This window comes from Musa acuminata, chromosome BXJ1-1, assembly GCF_036884655.1.
Source record: "Musa acuminata AAA Group cultivar baxijiao chromosome BXJ1-1, Cavendish_Baxijiao_AAA, whole genome shotgun sequence".
NCBI classification, from domain to species: Eukaryota; Viridiplantae; Streptophyta; class Magnoliopsida; order Zingiberales; family Musaceae; genus Musa; species Musa acuminata.
Genome location: NC_088327.1, coordinates 6,585,871 through 6,606,711, shown reverse-complemented (window position 1 = coordinate 6,606,711; position 20,841 = coordinate 6,585,871). Strand labels below are relative to the sequence as shown.

The 20,841-nt window shown below is 33.8% G+C and overlaps 1 protein-coding gene across 1 annotated transcript; it reads left to right on the top strand.

Moving 5' to 3' along the window:
- The first annotated feature begins 2,130 nt into the window (after nt 1-2,130).
- On the top strand, nt 2,131-19,765 carry LOC135635347 (cleavage and polyadenylation specificity factor subunit 2-like). The gene is made up of 18 exons (XM_065146395.1): nt 2,131-2,442; nt 4,960-5,128; nt 7,571-7,667; nt 7,738-7,864; nt 7,960-8,075; nt 8,796-8,890; nt 8,971-9,122; nt 13,519-13,576; nt 13,646-13,753; nt 14,079-14,328; nt 15,548-15,732; nt 16,229-16,315; nt 17,336-17,434; nt 17,593-17,724; nt 17,925-17,969; nt 18,827-18,991; nt 19,233-19,307; nt 19,535-19,765. Exons 1-18 carry the CDS (start codon nt 2,294-2,296, stop codon nt 19,631-19,633), a joined length of 2,208 nt encoding a protein of 735 aa, XP_065002467.1. The 5' UTR covers nt 2,131-2,293; the 3' UTR covers nt 19,634-19,765.
- Nucleotides 19,766-20,841: the final 1,076 nt, after the last annotated feature.

Sequence of the window (20,841 nt, the reverse complement as noted above, 5' to 3'; positions counted from 1 at the left end):
ATATATATATATAATGTTGGCTTTCATTTCACCAATGTTTATATGTTAGCCATAAAAGAAGTGTTAAATTTTTAAATGCCTCAAATATCTTTTATCATTTTAATCTACTATTTGATTTCACTTTTTAAACTTAAATTTAAAAGGATCTTAATTATCAGTCTTGATTTATATTCTTATTAACTCCTATAGAATATTAATACTAAACCCAACTTATTTCCTGAATGTGTTTTATTTAAGTTGGGTCTGTCCCATTTCACGTATGAATATATTTCATTTTGACCACAAATAATAAGCTTTACAGTTGGGTTGATGGTTGATCTTATAGAATTTGTGGTTAGTTTTGATTTCATTTTTTTTATTAGTATTACTATGCCTACTAATTATTTTCTACTTTTCAAGAATATTTGCATGGAAACATCTCAATACAACCCCAGCATTTGATGCACGAATCTTAACAATGATTTCTTTGTTGCATATATCTGTAATTGAATTGCGGGTAGTCTTCGGTGAAACCATGTCAGCTTCAAGGAACGGTTGAGATGGCACAAGATCGGATGAGCGTTTACTCGAGGAAGACTTTTTGCATCGTTTCATTCGATTGTTTGTGTGGTTGGTTGGTTGTGAACTCGATATGATGAAATTGATTCGTTCTTATTTATTTTTCAAATAATATGATAAATGAAAAAGAAAAAGAAATGTAATTGATTTGGATTGAATTTTATTAGAGGACAAAAAATCTAGTATCGTATTTTGATTTGAGCATAGTGAAAAGCCCACAATGCTTATCCTATATCCCATTTTATTTCGAGAATAAAAAATACGAAGATTAGAAAAAATACGATACCATATTTTACTTTTAGTCTCCAGATTAAAAAAGAAAAACGCATATCTTATGTTTCGTTTTACTTCGTTATTGCAAAAGACCGTGTTAATGGTGCCTCCGATAAGACCAAGATTAGTAAATTTAAAACAAAAGATCATATAAAATATTAAGTAATTTAATGCGGGATCCGATCAAGTCTCAGATCATTGCTTCAATCCATTATGCTTTAAGAAAAACTTGTTTATCCTTGAGCATAATTTCTATCTCAATACTTTGATGGTTGTTATCTATATCATAATTGATTAAGTAGTGTCTTAAATAGAGATATATCTTGCGCTAGGGTGAGTCAAATGTTTTAAATATTTTTTTAATATTTAGTAGATGAATTATGTAAACGAAAAGCTTTTGGAGCGTTAGCGTTTCGAACGTTTTCTTATCATAAACCCAATATATTATGTACAAAAAAAAATATTTGAACTATCATGTACTTTTAAATATTTTTTTAATATTCGGGATGATCATAAAATGAGAGAGACGTTTTAAGCACGTTCGATGTTTTGATATTTGTATTTTGAATTGATGCATTATATATAAGAGGAATATTTTAGATGAATCATTTGTTTCGTATGTTTTCTTATCCTAGCACGAACGAACATAACATTATCACTCTCTATATTTCCTTCCATAGAGGTTAGAAAATATCTACTCTCTATTTCAATACGAGAAAAAAATTATTTACATCCAATATCCCATTTTAGGACAAGGACGAAAAAATAAAATCTCATATCTTATTTTCAGTTTATTTATACAAAAGACGATATGGAGGGTTCATCTAGTAATATCCTTCTAATAATAAAACAATTTTTTATTAATCGAAGTGGAAAAGTTTTGCAAGAAATTATTGTTAAAAAATGATTAGTAAGAACATACCTAAAAGATTATTTATAGTATTGGTTTTGTTAACATCATTGCCAAATATTAGGCAACTTAATGAGAGATATTTCTCTGTCAATATCATACTGAAATGAAATATTTATTTGATGCTTCATCATCTTCCAATACAAAATGGCATGTCAGTCAGATCCCTTGTCATATTTGAATTGATTGTTCAATATAACTTTATATTATGTTAATATTACTTGCTCAATCTACAAGTAGTTTCACTTAATTCTTTTAGATAAGACAACATCTTATATATATATATATATATATATATATATATATATATATATATATATATATATAGCACGTGTAATGCTCCTGCAATGATCGTGCGGTGTATTATATTGGACCGTTAGTGGAGGAGCAGACGAAGGCTGCTATCTGTGGGGGACTCACACCGTGCTCTTGTCCTTGCATCGAATCCCTTGGCTCGGGCAGGGCATCCACAAAACCCTCCCCTCGGCTAAACCTCTCCGACCTTACCGATCCCTCGCCGACTTCTCCCCATCGATAGATCCATCGACGACAATGGGTACTTCGGTTCAGGTGACGCCTCTCTGCGGGGTCTACAGCGAGAACCCGTTGTGCTACTTGCTCTCCATCGATGGGTTCAACTTCCTAATGGACTGCGGATGGAACGACCACTTCGATCCAAACCTCCTCCAACCCCTCTCCAGGTATGATTTAATGTCGCCACTTCTCCTCCTAGGCTTCTCCCGCATTCTTTCTGATGGATTTCTAAGCATGTATTGTGATCGGGAGAACTTCGTGATCAAATGTTCGAAGTAACGTTGCGGGATCCCCAGTTTAATTAAGGGACTGAGAGGTCTTTTACGTTCTAGGGATTTCTTGATGCACTTCAGATGCATCTAAAACTGAAAGTTGAAGACTTTTAGGGCCTGAAATATCTGAGCTAAAACAAGGAGAAGAATAGCAAGAGGAATGTGAAACTGGCTTCGCCTACATAGTTGCTAAGGGGTCCATTGTATTACTCATGATCCCTTCGCCAATTTAGGGCATATATATCTTTCCAAGAAGGTGTCTTTCACACTAAAACATGTTTGTTCTTTCAGTGGTATCATGACTTTTAAGATACATATTTGGATTTACTACAGTCAAAAGGTACTTCCCTCTGTGATAACTTTCAGTTCTTAATTACAACTTCAGAAACACCAAATTCGGCATTATGCTTTTCCGAGCTCTAAATGTTGGCCAGACTTAAATGTGAGGACATCTTGTGACACCTTGAAAGGAATAGAAAGTTAGTGACTCTCTTAGACTTGTATTTTACAAGATTTTAAGAAAAGTATATCTAGGTATATATAGGCCTTTATGACAAGTATGATGACTTAGTGCTACTTATAGCAGCAGATTTGGCACTGGTAGACTTATATATGGCTACTCATCCCATTGTTGTGTTGAAAGAGTAGGACCATGATGTTTCTAGGTCCATAAAATAGCAACATAACTAATAACAGCTGAAATGCTGATTTTGTAGCCTTCTGTCCAATTGGAGGTCACACGAATAAATATAAGTTCATTCCAGGGATCCTACTAGTGGTATTGCAAATACATTGACAACCAAAATATGTAAGAGGGGTATAGGAGAAAGAGACTAAGAATGTTTTTGCCTGTCTGTGTTCTTTGTAGGTGTGTATGTGACGGAGGGGTTCGCTGACCATTATAATACCCCTAAAGATTACATAAAGGGGTTTGCTGATTCTAACTAAGATTTTATAATGATGCAATGGTAAGGTTGTTTCTTTACAACCTGAGTGAGACGGATTTGAATTGTGGAAACAACCTATCTACTCATAAGGGTAAGGCCATGCATATTGACCTTTTTAGATCTCGCATTAGCCAGAGCCGTGCATTGGGTTTGCCCTTCATAGACTTTTCTTTAGAAACATACAATCTTTAACTGTAGTGCATTACAAGAATCGATCCTAGAGGAACCTTGACATATAGATGAGCTTATTAGTGAGATTAGGTTCTCCTATTATTCATTTATAACAGAGTCTACCAATTCAACAAACACAAAAATAGGAGCCAATTAATGGGATCTCTAGGATCTAGGTCGAAACAAACATAACAAAAGGACGTAGACCCAACATCTTAAACAATTATTTCAATTAACTCAACCCAATGTCCATAATTTTGATGCATCATGATCATAGATTTCCTAATTTGTATGTGGCAGGTGTAACCTGTGCAAATGTGATAGAATTCTTTTTGGGACACTGAGTTGTATGGTGTTTATTCTGAAAGTTTTCTTTTTGTAGTAATAGTCTGGAAATTGTCAAAGAAAATCAACAAAAACCTCATTAATGTGCTGTAGCTTGTTGCAGAGGCTGGCTTATTGTTCTATTCTGGATTGTCTCTTAGCTGTATTGGAGCATGATCATCTGTATTCAATGAGAAAGAACAAAGACATGTTAGCTTCTACAATTTAGTAGTTTAAAACTTCTGCAAGTGATTGTTAAATGACAAAGTGAATTGATAGAATGTATCAATATAATATTTTAGCCAAATCATTAAAAAGACATTTTTTTGTGCAATTACTAAAATTTAAATTTGTCATTGATTTCAATTATCAGTGTATATAGTGCTTGAATAAGACTAAAATTCTTCCCACTTAGTATTTTCAGCCATGCTACCATCTCTTTTTTGTTTTCTGGCTAAAATAAAGAAGTATGATGTTTATTTCTTATAAACCAGAGGTTTCTTGTTCTTAGATCCTGGGAAGATGGATTCTTGCTTTCAATTAACTGTGTGACATTTGTGGAAAATTAAGTAATTTGACTATTCTAATTATTTTTAGCCCAACTCAACCTCTTTGGTGATTTCAGAATAAGAAGTTACTGCTTCAAAAACCAAATAGTTTCACAGAGATTAGTTTTCTTATGAGACCTGGAGAGAAGAAAAGAGAATAGTACTTGAAGCTCAGGAGTTAACAGCCTTGTGAATTAAAAAGCTAAACATGTGTTGGAATGTAAATCAACATAAAGATATCTGGAAAAACATACAACATAAAGTTTTTGCAATTTTATTTTTACAATGTTTCTTGTACATTTGCACATGACAAAATAGCTACACTATTTTTTGTCCATCTTTGGACGGTTGTTTGCTATTTTCCTGAGACCCTAAAGATGATTGTGATTCTACTCACTAGAAAATGTTGCCTGAGAATGCAGGGTATCAACAAAAGTAGATGCTGTCTTACTTTCACATCCGGATGTTCTTCATCTAGGTGCTTTGCCATATGCCATGAAGCATCTTGGGTTAACTTCTCCAGTTTATTCAACAGAGCCTGTATATAGACTTGGTCTTTTGACCATGTACGATCACTACCTTTCCCGAAGAGTAAGTGCTCTCTCCAGATCAGAGATTTATTATCCACTACATCTCATAATGTCTCATCGATAGCTTCCTAAAATGTGCAGATCGTAGTTAAGAGGGTTGTTTCCTCCTTTTTGTGAAAAAAAAGATCAAATGTCTCAGTTTTTTCACAATGTCTATATCTATTTTTGGTGGCTATGTCTATATCTATTTTTATTATCTCCGAATGTGATGTCTACTAGAAAAGGATGCCTGTATAATAAAATTCCATGTTTGTCTGTTTGAATAACAAGCTTCTTATGCATGCTTTTTATAAGTGAATGAATACTTATTAGTTTAGATAATAATTTTGTCTTTGAATATGCTAAGTTAAAGAGTGTTGTAATATGATTCAGTACTTAGCATATTAGAACTATGGGTGCCTATTAGTTTGACTTGAGTTCCATGTCTATGCATTGACATTATACAATAATATCATTGTACAATTTTATGTCTCTATTTGTTACATTAAGAGATTCTGAAACATAGAGTTCCCTGAAGCAGTGTTGTAAAAACATGAAAAGAGGTGAAACCATATCCTGTATCATTTGGGGCCCGGAAGCTTCACAAAGGCATGCTAAAGTTACAATCTTTGTGGCTTGTGCACTTTGACTAATGGCTCATGTGATGAAAGATGCTTGTTTTATTAATTTTCCTTTATCCCTTCTTAGACTATGAAAAATATTCATGTTATCTATAAAGGCATACAAATTACTTGCCAGAGCCATTTGTGAAGGTCAAGTGTCTGAGGGAAAAAAGTGAGGTTATAATTCCAACTTTAACATGATTTCTTTCTCTTCCTTTCTATTCTTCTCCTTGTCTTAATGTCCAGTTGCTGATTTTTGTACTTCTTTTCCTTTTGTTTCTTGTTCTCTTACTTCTTTTTCTACCCATCCCATCTTCCTCTTCCTAATTGCAAATCACCCTTTGTTATTGTTTTTTTGGTTCTTCTTGATGCTCTATCCTCAAATGCTGCAGCTATGCCTGTCACCACTTGCCAGTATGTACCATGCCAATGTGATCCTTTGGTATACATGCTAAGTGTGGAGGCATGCCAACAAAATGTAAGGCACTTCTGATGCATAATACATGAGGTAATGTACAATACTCAAAAAGTATAGAGGCACACTTGTATTCACTGTCAAAATCAGTATCTTCTTTGTACATGCTACATAGCATTCTTGCATTTTGAGAAACTTCCGAGCATGCAGATGGAGTGTTTGCAAAACCTTTGAATGGTACTGTCTCAAGTTCAAAATTAATATTAAGAATCTCCTGTAGTGACAGAAATGTAAGATTCCTTTATTTACAAGACTCATTCATAATAGTTAAATTCATTAGTTTCATGATGTATGATGAGTGGTAACAGATTTTTTTCTTGATAATAGAAGAACCAAAAAGAGAGTAATTGAAAAATAATAGGAAGACAAAGGGAAAACTACCAAACTTGCTCAGGCACAAGGAGTGAACCCCTAGGATGAAAGCCTAGCACCTCCGCACGTTTGACTCGCGGATGATGGAATTATACCATCGGAAACATAATTGTGGGCTCGCACCATTCACACATAAGGTGGGAAAAAACATGATTCTTTGATTCATCTGTAATCCATGCATTACAATGTTCTATCCCCTTTTTATAGGCTCAAGTACAAGAATAAAAAGGAAATTACAGAAATAAGAAAAATTACAATGACATCAAATCAAATATATGATTTGTTCTTTCCTTCGAAGAAGATAATATTCTTGACTTGATTTGAATGACAACCTTCGTTTGTTTGATGATATTATTTATTGATAGACTTCCATATTTGTAGAGATGAATTTTTAAAATCTTCCATCAAGATTTGCAATTTTCAATCAATAATGAATTTGATTTCTTCCACTCTTTTCTGCATTTGTTTCATTTTTCTTCACCTTGAGGAGATGTTGTCATCTGACAACTTATGACATATGCAAAATACCTCTAACTAATAAAATTTATTCAAATAACATATAAACTAAATGGCTCCTGCATCACTTCAGTTTTTTGCACTAATTGATGAAGGAAACAAATATGGTTGATAAGTTTTTGTGGACACTTGTTACTCCTGTCTGCAAGAAGAAATAAATCTTAATAGATAATTTGTCTATGCCATTTTTTTCCATAGGTTGATCTGATATGTGATTTCAACATACATACAACAAAGCTAATTCAGAAAAAAAGGAAAAGAAATTTGATGTTGTTTATGTTTGGGGTCTATTGCTTGTTTGATATGACTTTCCTGCATGATGTGCAATATTAACATGCCAAAGTTTTCCTTTCTTGATCTCTTTTTTTTACATGTTTATCTTTTGAATCTCAATATCCTGCTACATGTTAAGCACTTTTGGTCTTGTTTGCAGCTGTTAATTCTATTAATTATACCTTTCCCTTTTACTCATTTGCAGCAAATCTCGGATTTTGACTTGTTCACGCTGGATGACATTGATACTGCCTTCCAAAATGTTACTAGGCTCACATACTCCCAGAGTTGTCATCTTTCTGGTATTAATCAAAACAATTTTATGTTCAACCTTATGAATGGAAGAGATGTCACTGATATGTTTGGTTATAGATAAAGGAGAGGGTATTGTTATTGCTCCCCATGTGACGGGACATCTTCTGGGAGGTACAGTCTGGAAGATAACAAAGGATGGGGAGGATGTGGTCTATGCTGTTGACTTTAATCATCGGAAAGAGCGGTAATATGGTGCATTCTCTTGATTCTTGTGTGAAATAAAGATATAGGCAAAACAGTTTTTGGAGTATAAATTAGCTAACTGATTTAGTTTGTTAGTCACTTGAACGGCACTGTTCTGGAGTCTTTTGTGCGGCCAGCTGTTCTGATAACAGATGCTTATAATGCTTTGAACAATCAGCTCTACAAACGTCAAAGGGATCAAGAGTTCATTGGTATCTCTCTCATCAATGCCACCTGATAGAATTATCTTCTTTTATAGTTCGCCATACACCATCTGAAGTGGTAGTACTTGAAAGTTGAAACTTAGTTTGTGATTAAAGCAAAAAATGGGGACATATTCATTTTTCATATTTTTGTATTTCTTTCGAGTTAATTGCTACATTCTTCCTTTTAAACACGCGTTAAAGTTGCTTTCAATTTTTACTAGTGAAATAGTCTTGAAAATGCACTACTATGAGGTGTGGTATCTACCAGTCCATAATTTCTGGAATGACTGGTCTGATGATGTTTGAACATGTTGTATTCATGATAGCCCAGATATGCAATACATTCTAGAGGTAAAAAATCAGCTTTAGGTGATTTGGCGTGAATAACTATTATTGTATGTATGTGGCCCTTATTGATCGAAGTTTAAATATTGTACATGTTAAACAATTTCTGGAACGATTGGTCTGATGATGTTTGAACATGTTATATTCATGATAGCCCAGACATGCAATACACTCTAGAGGTAAAAAGTCAACTTTAGGTGATTTGGTGTGAATCCCTATTATTGTATTTATGTGGCCCTTATTGATCGAACTTTAAATATGGTACATGTTAAACAATTTTCTTGCAACTCGTGGCCTGTCACTTTTGTCATTTCCTATATAATAATTCCTTGATCTACTTAAATATTTTTCTAAGGTAATCCATTTCTCTTTTTACTTCAGAGGCAATACTAAAGGCCCTGAGGGCAGATGGAAATGTACTGCTTCCAGTTGAGACCGCAGGAAGAGCACTGGAACTTATTTTGATATTGGAACATGTTAGTCACTCTTTCGAATTCCTATTGTCTATCTGCTTTAGTTTGACGGTTTTTTAACATCCAATGTTGTGTGAGTGCAGTATTGGGCACAGCAGCATTTAAGTTTTCCTATTTTCTTTCTGACAAATGTGGCCACGAGTACAATTGACTATGTGAAGAGTTTCCTTGAGTGGATGAGTGATTCTATTGCAAAATCATTCGAACATACTCGTGATAATGCCTTCTTATTGAAGTAAGCTTTCTTTTAGATCATGGAACCAAATTTGTCATTAGTTGTTGAAAATTGATCTGCATGTAATACATTCATCTTTAATCATGTTATCCTTCTGGTCCAGTTCTCTGTGGTAAAATTTTCTACGATAACACATGCATGAATGTACATGAGATTTTTTAATACCATGTTTTAAATATGCTGCTACAATCTTCTACTTAGCAAACAATAAGAGGAGTAAAGGCTGAGTACATTATGATGTTCTAAACTTTATCATTCTCCTTTTATAGAAATATGAATTGTGACACCATGTTTGCTATATTTGAAAAATAGAGGAGTTTGTGACTCTGTAAGAAAATTAATAAATAATATACTACTTGGCACTATTTGTCTGACCAAAAGATACAAGCTTATGATTAAATAGAGAAGGTGAAATAAGAGGTTTAACACATCAATTATGCCAAGGTTTCAGGATCGAGATCGGCCAAGACTGATGTGGTCGAGATTGGCTGAATTGAGTTTGTTGGGCTGGTAGCAGCCAAGAATATAGGGATGATAAAAAAAATGAAAAATCATTAACATTAGCAAAAAAACATTAATTTGTGATTGAAAAATATGTTACAGATGATTTTTTGCCTTCATATTCTATAAGATCTCCAGATTTATAGAAATATAAAAGATAATGATGAAGAATAATGGAGATAACCTTTTAGAAAATAACTATGATATATGTATTATGAATTAAATATTATACATGTCATGCAAATATAGTATTGTAATAAGTTACATGCACATTGTGGCATCACATAATGAATGACAAATAAAAAATAATGTTCTTTTAGAAGAGAGCACTTGTTAGATTCATGATTTCTTCCTCACATGGCATCTCCACTCTCTATCATGTCTATATTCCCTTAAGAAATTATGAACTACTCTCTCCCTTCCCTTTTCCATCTACCATTTTCCCCTTTGTCTCATGTGGCAGTGGATGATGGGCGACGGCAGATGATAGATACAACAACTGATGGCAAACACAATGACAGTGGTGTTTTATACTTTTCTTCAAAGTCAACAGAATTTTCTTTTTGTCTTTTTTTTCCCATCCTTTGCTTCCTTGACAAGCTTTTTTTTTTTTTTTCCCCTTCTATGACTTCCATGCGTGGGAGCTGTTACCTCCTTTTGCTAGTCTTCTTGTTAATCTTTTGAGGTAGACAAATTGTCCAACTCCATTAGACAAATTGTCCAACTCCATTTCAGATTAGTCAATTTTATCTGAATTCTAGCATTAAGCTGAATAATTGGACAAAATCAGATTGGTCATGGTCGATACCAATCTGGATCAGGTGATTTATTTTAGAATTGGCTGATATGGTGAACTATGATTTGTGCCTTGTAATTTTCTGTAATATGGATGCAATAACATCCAATTGAAGATTAATTCCTGAGTATTCAAGTTGATTAAAGATTCATCATCGTGGGCTTGCTAATTGGTCTTGTTTCTTACTGTTTGAATGAATTAAAGATCAGAAAATAACCAAAAATGAAAGTGATTAGTTGAGAACTATTTCTTATAAATAGATATGATTGTTTATCTGGAAGATAAGTCAAGCCAAGCATCCGAAAGATAGCTTCTAATAAGTTTCCTTCTAGTGATGGAACCTATTTCTGATTGCAAATACTTGCTTAAAGTACAAAACCTTCATAAAATTTAACAGATCGAATATATGTGCTATTGTTTAATGATATATAAATGGGAGGAGGAAGTATTATTTAGAGATTTTAGATGTTTTTTATGTTTTATTTAATACATTCCCTTTCTCATGAAAACTATAAATTTAGAGAGGTAAGTTAACAATATAACCTCAGTTGATAAGTGCAATGAATAATTCTATTCTCTTATAAAGTCGGTTACCATGTAGATGTCACCATAGAAAAGAAACCAATCTCCAATATTCCATGGTAGATATTTTTTTTTCTCCTTATGAAAGGTTCTTCCAAAATGAAAAGAAAATTCATTTATAAAATATAGAAGATGGAATATAATGCTATGTTTTAATCACATATGAAAGCGGTGATAGTTTAGACATAAATTGTTCTGGTTATTAACATTTCTTTGCCATTATGTTTTGGAGTGGTTAAATTGATAGGGAGCTTTATGACATTTCTTGGTGAACGTATGACTGCAACAATAATAGTGGTGGTAATGCAAGATGGAAGCGAGGATGATGGTGATGGTCATGATGCTGCAGTTTTAAGAAATATATGCTGATGTGCTAGTGAGGTTGGTGGTGGTTGTGGTGATAAAGGAGGTTGCCTTTGATGTTCTAAATATTAAAAAAAAGAGTTTTAAGAAATATTTAAAATTTATTACAGTTTAAGAAGCAATAAAAAGAAAACCATCAGACATTTTGTTTCAGAATCAGTGCTTCTTAATTATGACTTATGAGTATAAAAAAGAGATGAGAATAGTTGTACTAAAGGGGGACTTAGCATTGGTATTAACTTTCTACTTCTCATTAGATGCTTTTTTAGACAGTCTTGTCTTTTCTTGTGGCCTCCACCAGGAAGTTAAGTAGAAACACCCAAAATGTTTCAGTTTCTTGAATAATGTGTTCCCAATTGATTTTAACAAGTTGATCCAGGAACTGGGTATTCATTTTGGATTGTCATGCCTTATTTTCTTACAAACATAACAAACAAAAGGATGGGCAAATTACGTCATAATTGGAATAAGGATTTTTTTTACACTGTAGAAATTGAGCTGAGATAAGGACGTGTAGCAGATGATTTTGAGAGAATCTTTTGTTGACAACAGTCTTTAAGAGTCTCATACTAGATCCTTTTGTTTTGAACAAAACATATTGTGCATTATTATTAGGAGTCTAATACTTCTAAGCTCTAACGATATTCAGCTAATTCTAGATCAATGAGCCTAACCATTATTATCTAGAAATTATTCTCTTTAGCATAAATATAGTTTTGAGTTAACAATTGATGCTGATGTCAAGTCATTATTGTGCATGGATTATTTGGAGAGGTCCGACTCATTAAAGTTCCTGGATTTGCTACCTGAACTTGAAAACCTTATTATGCTCATAGCCTGTGGATGGCTAGTATCCAAATTCTAAATTTTCAATGTCAATCTGGTGGTTATTTTTTACTCTTAGGGTTGCATTTTTAACTGTATATCTGAGAGGAGAATTAGTTTTGGACCTCGGTGAGTTTTCAATCATGCTAGTGACCAGTGACCTTGTTATTAGCGCTGTGGTTATATTCATCAGTACATAACACTTCACTTCATTACCATTTGCTCTAGGATTTAATTGGATCATTTGTAGATGGAAAATTTGAACCTTTTTTTACGATAGTTGTTATTGATCCCTTATGCAAGAAGATGATGGACATGAATATAGGACTGAAGGCAGGGCATATAAACAGAGTTAATTAAATCCCTAATAGTTCTCTTTCTTCTTAAACTTCCATTCAATATTTTTCGACTGATGAACCCGTTTAACTCACCTTTGTCAACCGCATTCACATATTCATTGTTGACAGAAAATGTATGTGTATAAGGAAGACTTGTGGTTTGTTTTCAATCTAGCAATACACTTGACTTTTCCAGAGACAGGGAACATATGCTTTGCTAGGTCACCCATTGTTTGGCCGTCTTGTCATGGGCTTAGCTAGTTTTGCCTAAGTCATGTGACACCCTTGTGTGTCCGTCCGCAAAGGTCAGCCTCCCCGAAATCTCCCATGGTCCCTTAGGACCTAAAAAAGAGAAAACGGGTTAGAGAAAGCGCCTCACTCGGGATCCACAAGCAAACATTTCCGAAAACACTTCATAGACAATGCAAATTACAAACAGACTTTACAAGCTCTGAACGGTTGCACAACAAAGGGTCAAAATGATCGACTACAGACCGAATATCTCTCACAAGTATCCATATGACATAACCTTTATTTATAAGTCTAAGAAGACCACCAAACCCAACTAAAATGGGGCTGTGAAGCTTTCGACCGTTCCTCTACATGCTGTGCAAAGCATGAACAAACAAAAAGACACGGACATACATAAATATTACATTAAACATCCTGTTTAGAACTTTGTCTGTGACAGTCTGCCCAATACTGATGGCAGTCTGAGCACTTAATTGATATTGACTTGAAAAAGAGATTGTTTTGGTGTGCATTGTTCTGTCACATCAAATAAGGCATACAAAAAAACTAAAACATACAACACATATACAGCTTCATTTATAGAAGATTTTAGTTAATATTATAAGACTAAAATAGAACTGATGAGATAGACTATCATCTTTAATTTGTTTATTTTGTCAATTCAGCTAATGAGCAATAATAAATTTCAGCTTATAGCAGTTATACTTTTTTAATAGTTTCTAATATCTTTTACTTATAGGCATGTCAATCTTATAATCAATAAGAGTGAGCTTGAGAAAATTGCTGAGGTTCCAAAGGTATGTTTTTCTTTTAATTGTCCAGTGGATGATTTCTATTCAGAGAGGAAGTTAATGTGCCTTTTCTAGGTTGTTCTAGCATCGATGGCCAGTTTGGAGGTAGGTTTCTCACATGACATATTTGTTGAATGGGCAACTGAAGCAAAGAACCTGGTGCTTTTCACTGAAAAAGGCCAGGTACATTGTCTTGACCACTGCAGACTGTTGATTATTGTGTGCTTTATTGCTGGTTTTACAAAAAATTCCAGCAAGATTGAATATACTGGGTTAGTAGGATAGGTAATTGTGATATCAAAGAGTTGAATGATTCTTGACTGTTCTACTAATTTGATGCTTGTTTTGCTACTTTATGCATATTTTGTCACATGTTTTTTCAGTTGAATTTCTAATTATGCACATATATGGTTTTGTATGTTGCATAATCTCTGACTTACAAGTTCTATAAATCGCTGACTTGCATATGTTGTATTTGTAATTCTTTGCTTTCCCTATTATATTTCAGTTTGGCACACTTGCTCGCATGCTACAAGTTGATCCACCTCCCAAAGCCGTAAAGGTTACTTTGAGCAAGAGGGTTCCTTTAGTTGGTGATGAGTTAAAAGCTTATGAAGAAGAGCAAAATCGAATAAAAAAAGAAGAAGCCTTGAAAGTTACTCTCAGCAAAGAGGAGGAACTAAGGGCATCTCATGGATCAGATGCTAATGTAGCTGATCCAATGGTGATTGATGTTAGCTCATCACATATTTCCAGTGGTATGGCTATCTTAATTCTGCAATTATTGTTCATCCCCCTTTATCCTTTTGTCAAGTACTGTAATCTGTCTTATGTCTAGCCAATATTATTTATTTGTATGGATGTTCATTGTTACATGCACTCTAACCTTTGGTAAATATCTGTTTTGATATTGGAGGTGACTGCATTTGCATCTGAACTATGGTGCAGCAGGAAGATTCTTATGCAATTTTATATTCTCAGCAAGTACTAGAGATTATTAGCTAGTGTATCTTTTTGTCTCCATTGCCTATATATATATACTAGAACTATAAATTACATGAAATGCCACTGATAGTGATTGGTAAAAAACTTCAAACATGTTAAAAGTTGATTCTAAATAATGTAAAGTGGCTGTTTTGAAGTCATCAAACCAAGGTTCGCAATACCGTACCGTACCGGTATTTCGACTTGGGCTCGGTACCGGTATGGTACGGTATACCGAGCGGTACATCCAGGTATATCGAGTGGTACACTGTATCAAGTATTGTAGCACTGTTATAGTGCTACAGTAAAATGCTACAGTGATACAGTAAACTGCTACAGCACTACAGTACCTCGGAACGGTAACAGTCGGTCCGCGTACCGAAAATCTGTCGGACCGGTACATACCGCCCGTACCGGGCGGTACGGCTCGGTACGGCAGACCCTGCATCAAACAATCTGTACTCTGTACCCATAGTCCGGTTTGGCTCTTTGTGTGTCATGTCTAAGTATTCTAAATATCTCACCCTCATTTAGGTTCTCATCTTAGTAGATGTAAACATTGATGTCTGTGAAGTTAACATTATTTTTTGAGATAGAGCTTGTCACTTTATTCTAGACTCCTACTGATTTGGGTTACGAGGAAGATATCTCCTTGGTTATGAGTTTAAAATGCATCTAAAAATGTGGATCTGGAGGATGCAATCTCCCATGTCCCAACCTTGCAGATTTCAGGACATCTTACCTAAATCTTCTGTCAGTAGGTACTAGACACCAGATTCAACGGGTTGTCATATTTTCAAGGTTTTTATTGGATCTGCAGCAAGCTATATTAATTTCAGATCTTGTTATTTTGGGAGAAGTATTCGATGATGATCTGCTATGGTCATAGTGCATATGCAGTTGTCTTCATTATGCTCATACCACTATTATTCTGTTCTTATGTAGGACTTAGGATCCTCTAACATGTGCTTTGTTTTGCAATGAACCTTTTAGCCTCTGGTTCACGTTCCAGTGGGCATCTGGACATTTTCATTGATGGATTTATCCCTCCGGCTACAAGTGTTGCCCCAATGTTTCCATTCTTCGAGACAAAAGCTGAATGGGATGACTATGGTGAGGTTATCAATCCTGATGACTACATAATGAAGGAAGAAGACCAGGATCAAGCATTAATGCAGGTAAGTTTCAACAGATCAAGCAGGTTGGATAGGGGGTTATTTGGACAATTCTGAAAAATATTATCATATGCATCATCGTGTCAGCTCAGTGCATAAAATTTTTCATGTTCTTATTTTCTTCAATATTCTTGGTTTAGCTTTATAATTTTAATCTCTTTTTCTTGAACTTGATGTTGCATGCTTTCTTATTATAAGATTGCTTTATAACAACTAAGTTCCACTGGCTCATTTAAGTAGAAATATCTGGTTCTTTTCTGATTTTGACTTTTCAAGGTTTTTCTTTTCATTGATTTCCTTCTAGATTTATGTCCTTATATCTCGAGTTAACTCTTTTGAATTTGACCATCTAAAGACTCTTAATAAGAAAGTGTTATCATGACTTTCTTTTGTTGAATCTAATCGGCTTAGTTAACAGTTATGAGTTGGTTGAAGTAGCGACTCTCCTAATTTTGTGGCTTTAGTTTGTTGGTTACAATGATTACTTTGCTGTCTGTAGGGAGATCTCGATGGTAAACTCGAGGAAGGCTCAGCACATCTACTCCTTGATTCAGCTCCTTCTAAAGTCATTTCAAATGAAATAACGGTACGCCCTCCTTACTGTTATTTAATTTATTAATTTATGTGCTATTTCACTAGTAGTTCTGCATTTATGTGGTTAAAGCTAGTAAGTCTTGATGGCCTTAGCATCTGACTGATGCTTCTCTTGATATTGTGGGAAAGAATGCGTGTAAGTTACCCAAAGTTGCATTCAGAACTTGTTTTCTTTTTTTTCCATTGTCGCAAACTATATTCCTTGTAGTTTTGAGGAGGCATGATCTTGAACCTAGTTTGTTTTTAATGAATAAAGTTCATCTCTTTGATGTGTTGGAGGAATTGATTTTAGCTCATGGAACAATTGGATCCTTGGACATCTTGCTTCTATAACTATATATCTTATCTATATAATCATTACCCAGATAGGCATTCTCTTTTTTTTCCTTTGTTGGAGTATACTTCTTCAGTTATGAATGATTGTGCTTTTTAAGAAGTTTGATGACCATATATGGAGTGTTTTCAAAATGGTTAACTAATTTGGTACGGAAGTTATTTGAAGACTATCTCTATCTAAGAAATGCTTTCATTCAAACAATAGGAGTAACTCCTATAGAAGATAAAACAAGAGAGGCTTATCTAAACATGAAGTTGATCACAGATAGTTGGGACATTACTATTTGTTATTGTTTCAAAATATTATTCTTGTTAGGGTTTTGAATCTATTTCTTCTATTTTTGTTTTTGGTGGCTTTTGCAAATTTTAGCCTCGTAACTTCTGTTTTTTTATCAACATGTTGCTTTTTCATGTTGATCATGGTATTGTGAAGAAGTTGACAAAGTGGGGATCAGTGCCAATAAATTAGAGGACTCCTGCTTTCTTAAACCCTAAAATAGGCTCAATAAACCAAGTTTGAAGATTTCTTCAAGTTTCATGATTTGACTCATGAAGTCATATAATGATTTCCCATACTGAGGCCTTCTTCTAGAGATGATTTTGTCGATTGCTCCTTTTATGATTCTGACTTCCATTCATGTAGATTACATATTGAAACTTTCTCTTGTTATTTCAGGTGCAAGTTAAGTGTGGATTGACTTATATGGATTTTGAAGGTCGGTCTGATGGACGCTCTGTTAAATCAATCATATCTCATGTGGCTCCCTTGAAACTTGTATGTCACAAAAGCTTTGAGAAACAAGTTTTATTTCTATCATTATCTAAGATCTTCATTTCATGATGTTATCATTTTCTGCTGCAATTTATTTTGTGCTCTCATTATGTACATTGGAAAAATTCAGTGACTAAAAGATTTATGAATTGTTATTTTAGGTTTTAGTACATGGATCAGCAGAAGCCACTGAGCATTTGAAACAACACTGCATAAAACATGTTTGCCCCCATGTTTATGCTCCGCATATTGAAGAAACAATTGATGTTACCTCTGATTTGTGTGCTTATAAGGTAAACATCCTGCATAAGTTTTTTTTTCTTTTCCAGGGTAGTGTGGATTTTTTATTTTATTTTATTTCTTTGTTTTGTTTTTTATTTTTATTTTTTTTGGGGTGGGGGAGGGGGGGAGGGGTGTAGTGCAAATTGTAGCTAATTATAGTTTATATAGAATCTCAAATCTGATGCTTTATTTGCTTTTCATATGAAAACAGGTGCAGCTTTCAGAGAGGCTAATGAGTAATGTTCTTCTTAAGAAGGTGAGGATGTCATATGCTATTCTGAGCCATTGTCCTTACCTTTCCTTAATACTAGTTAAGCATATTTTTTTGTCTTCCTGATGCTCAATGGTTTCAATCTTTGTGGTAAATGATGCATTCAGGAAACTAAAGGCACTGAATACTTAAATTTGATTGAAATTGTATTAATCTTATTAATTTTTTGGGGGCAATGTTAATAGCAGTTAAACTGATCCTGTTAGAACATTAGCAGTTGTTGCATGAGCTCACTGCATTGACTAAAAGAGGGTATGGTTCAGGTTAAAAACTAGGTCGCAGAGTTGTGTGCTTTCTGTTCATCATCTTGGGGAGAAAAATAAAATATTTGTTGGCAGTTGTCTGATAACATTGAACTTCCTCGACAGTGAATCTAAAAAGTGAATTCATCTCCTTTTTAGGAAGATGGAGGGTGACTTATTAAGAGTTTTTCTAGTTAAATATTTATTTCCTTTGGGCCGAGTTTTGAGTGAAAACAGAACTTGATGAGTCTGGGGCAACTATCCTGCTCTTTGATATCCTAGAGCTGGACGATCAAGTGTTAGTAACTTTGTGGGTTCTGTTACGTTATTTTGGGGATGATAAGCTGTTGTTTATATAAGGATAGTACACTGGACATGAATGTAAAATATGCTTTGTGGTTGTATGAAATGGGTGCATTCCTTTTTTGTGTATCTGTTCAAGTTCATTATCATGCAAATATATCACTGCCTGCTTTATGGTAGATCTAAAAGTTGTGCTGCCTCATCAATCTCGAGTTTGACAACTTGTGAACATTCAGTGTCCACTTATCTTTAATGGTTAATGCAATTAAATTCTCTGAAAATTGCTAACGCTTACAGCTGGGTGACTATGAGATTGCATGGGTTGATGCTGAAGTTGGAAAGACCAATGACATGCTCACTCTCCTTCCACTTTCTTCAGCTCCTCCAACCCACAAATCTGTTCTCATAGGAGATCTGAAACTGGCAGATTTCAAGCAGTTCCTTGCTAGCCAAGGTGTCCAGGTATACCCGTGCCCTTTTCTGTGACTTTGAGAAGAAAATTTGATGTGATGAATCTTGAAAAGTTTCCAGTCTGCCACCATATTACGATCGTAAAAGCCTCATAAATTGGGGATAAACCTATTATGGAAAATGCCACTCAGCCTCGGGTGCCTGACAACATGAATCCGCATAACCAACTGAAGTTTTTAAAGCATTTCTTGAGCCATTTTTCACTGGTATGCCTCGAAACATTTTGCTTCAGGTAGAATTCACTGGGGGTGCCCTTCGCTGCGGCGAGCATGTAACTCTGCGCAAGATAAGTGACGCCAGCCAGAAGGTGAGCAACAAATCTTATCTTATGCGTTTGATGATTTGGTTCCGAAATCTAGTGACCTATTTAGACATCATGTGGTGAGCGCACAATTTACATGTTTCAAGTTTGAATTCAGTGCAAGAGAGTAAACTTATTAAAGAAATTAGTTAAAGAAAAGCCTTAACGTCAAAACCGAGCTGTGTGTAAGCCCTCAATTTTGTTCTTTTGACAACTTGAGTTTTGTTTTGCAGGGTGGGACTGGTGGTCAGCAAATTCTCATAGAAGGCCCATTGACAGAAGAGTACTACAAGATACGCAAGCATCTTTATTCCCAGTTCTACTTGTTGTAAGTTTGGCACGACTGAGTATGTTTCACAAGTAGTGTATTCACAGTTTTACTTGTAATTCTTAGGAAATCGCTGCTGCATATGATTTTGGTGATCATTCATGTTTAATCTCAATATAACATGTGGAATGAGTAATCTTGCGTGTAGAAAATCTTTTCAATTATTATTATTATTATTATTATTATTATTATTATTATTATTATTATTATTATTATTATTATTATTATTATTATTATTATCATCATCATCGTCATCGTCATCATCTCTTCATCATCATGTCGTTTTTATTTTTACCATTTTCTTCAACAATTTCTTTATTATCATCATCAATATTATTACAAAATCACCAATGACAATTTTGCATTAATTAAAACATTTCACTGGATATGTAGAGAAATTTCATTGTGTGAGGGAAGGTTTTAAGTGAAAATAAATATAAATTTCTTATTGTTAAAAAAAAGTCTTCCTTCATAACACATTAAACGACATTACCAACAATAATGAATAATTTATCAAATTAAGTCTCTCATAATCTTTTTTACCTTATAATGTCAGTTATAATTATTTTTATTTGGGAGCTTCTCTTTTTTTTTTTTTAAATATCAGTTTTGTCCATTGAATATGTTTGGACCAACGAATTGGTTCAAGTTAAAGCCCTAATCCCTCTTCTCTATCTTTTGCTTTCATTGGTTCTTTCTCACGTCTCTTGTTTTTCGTTCATATAATATATAATAACAATAATACTAAAATTATAAGTCTAATTTTTTTTGGATCGATTATATAAATCTTTTATCATTATTGATATTCATAAAAAGTTATTTATTTAATTAAATTCAGAGTATTTAAATTTTTATTTATAGTTTTTAAAATTTTCTTAGGTACGTGTTCATTCTATTTTAAACCGTTATTTTTTTATTTTTTATAATAACTCTATAGATCTAGATAATATAAATTTTTTTTATACATTGTTTATTAACTGTATAACACTCAAATCTATTAAGTATTGTTGATCTCATAATTATCTTATAAAATTTAAATATATTAATTATCTAATCCTCGTTCATAATTATCTTATAAAATTTAAATATATTAATTATCTAATCCTCGTTCGTATAATATATCATAAAAAATTTAAATTTTGATAACTAATTATCATAAAATTCGTCAAAGATGATAAAAAAATATTACTAATAATATTATAATGATTTCTT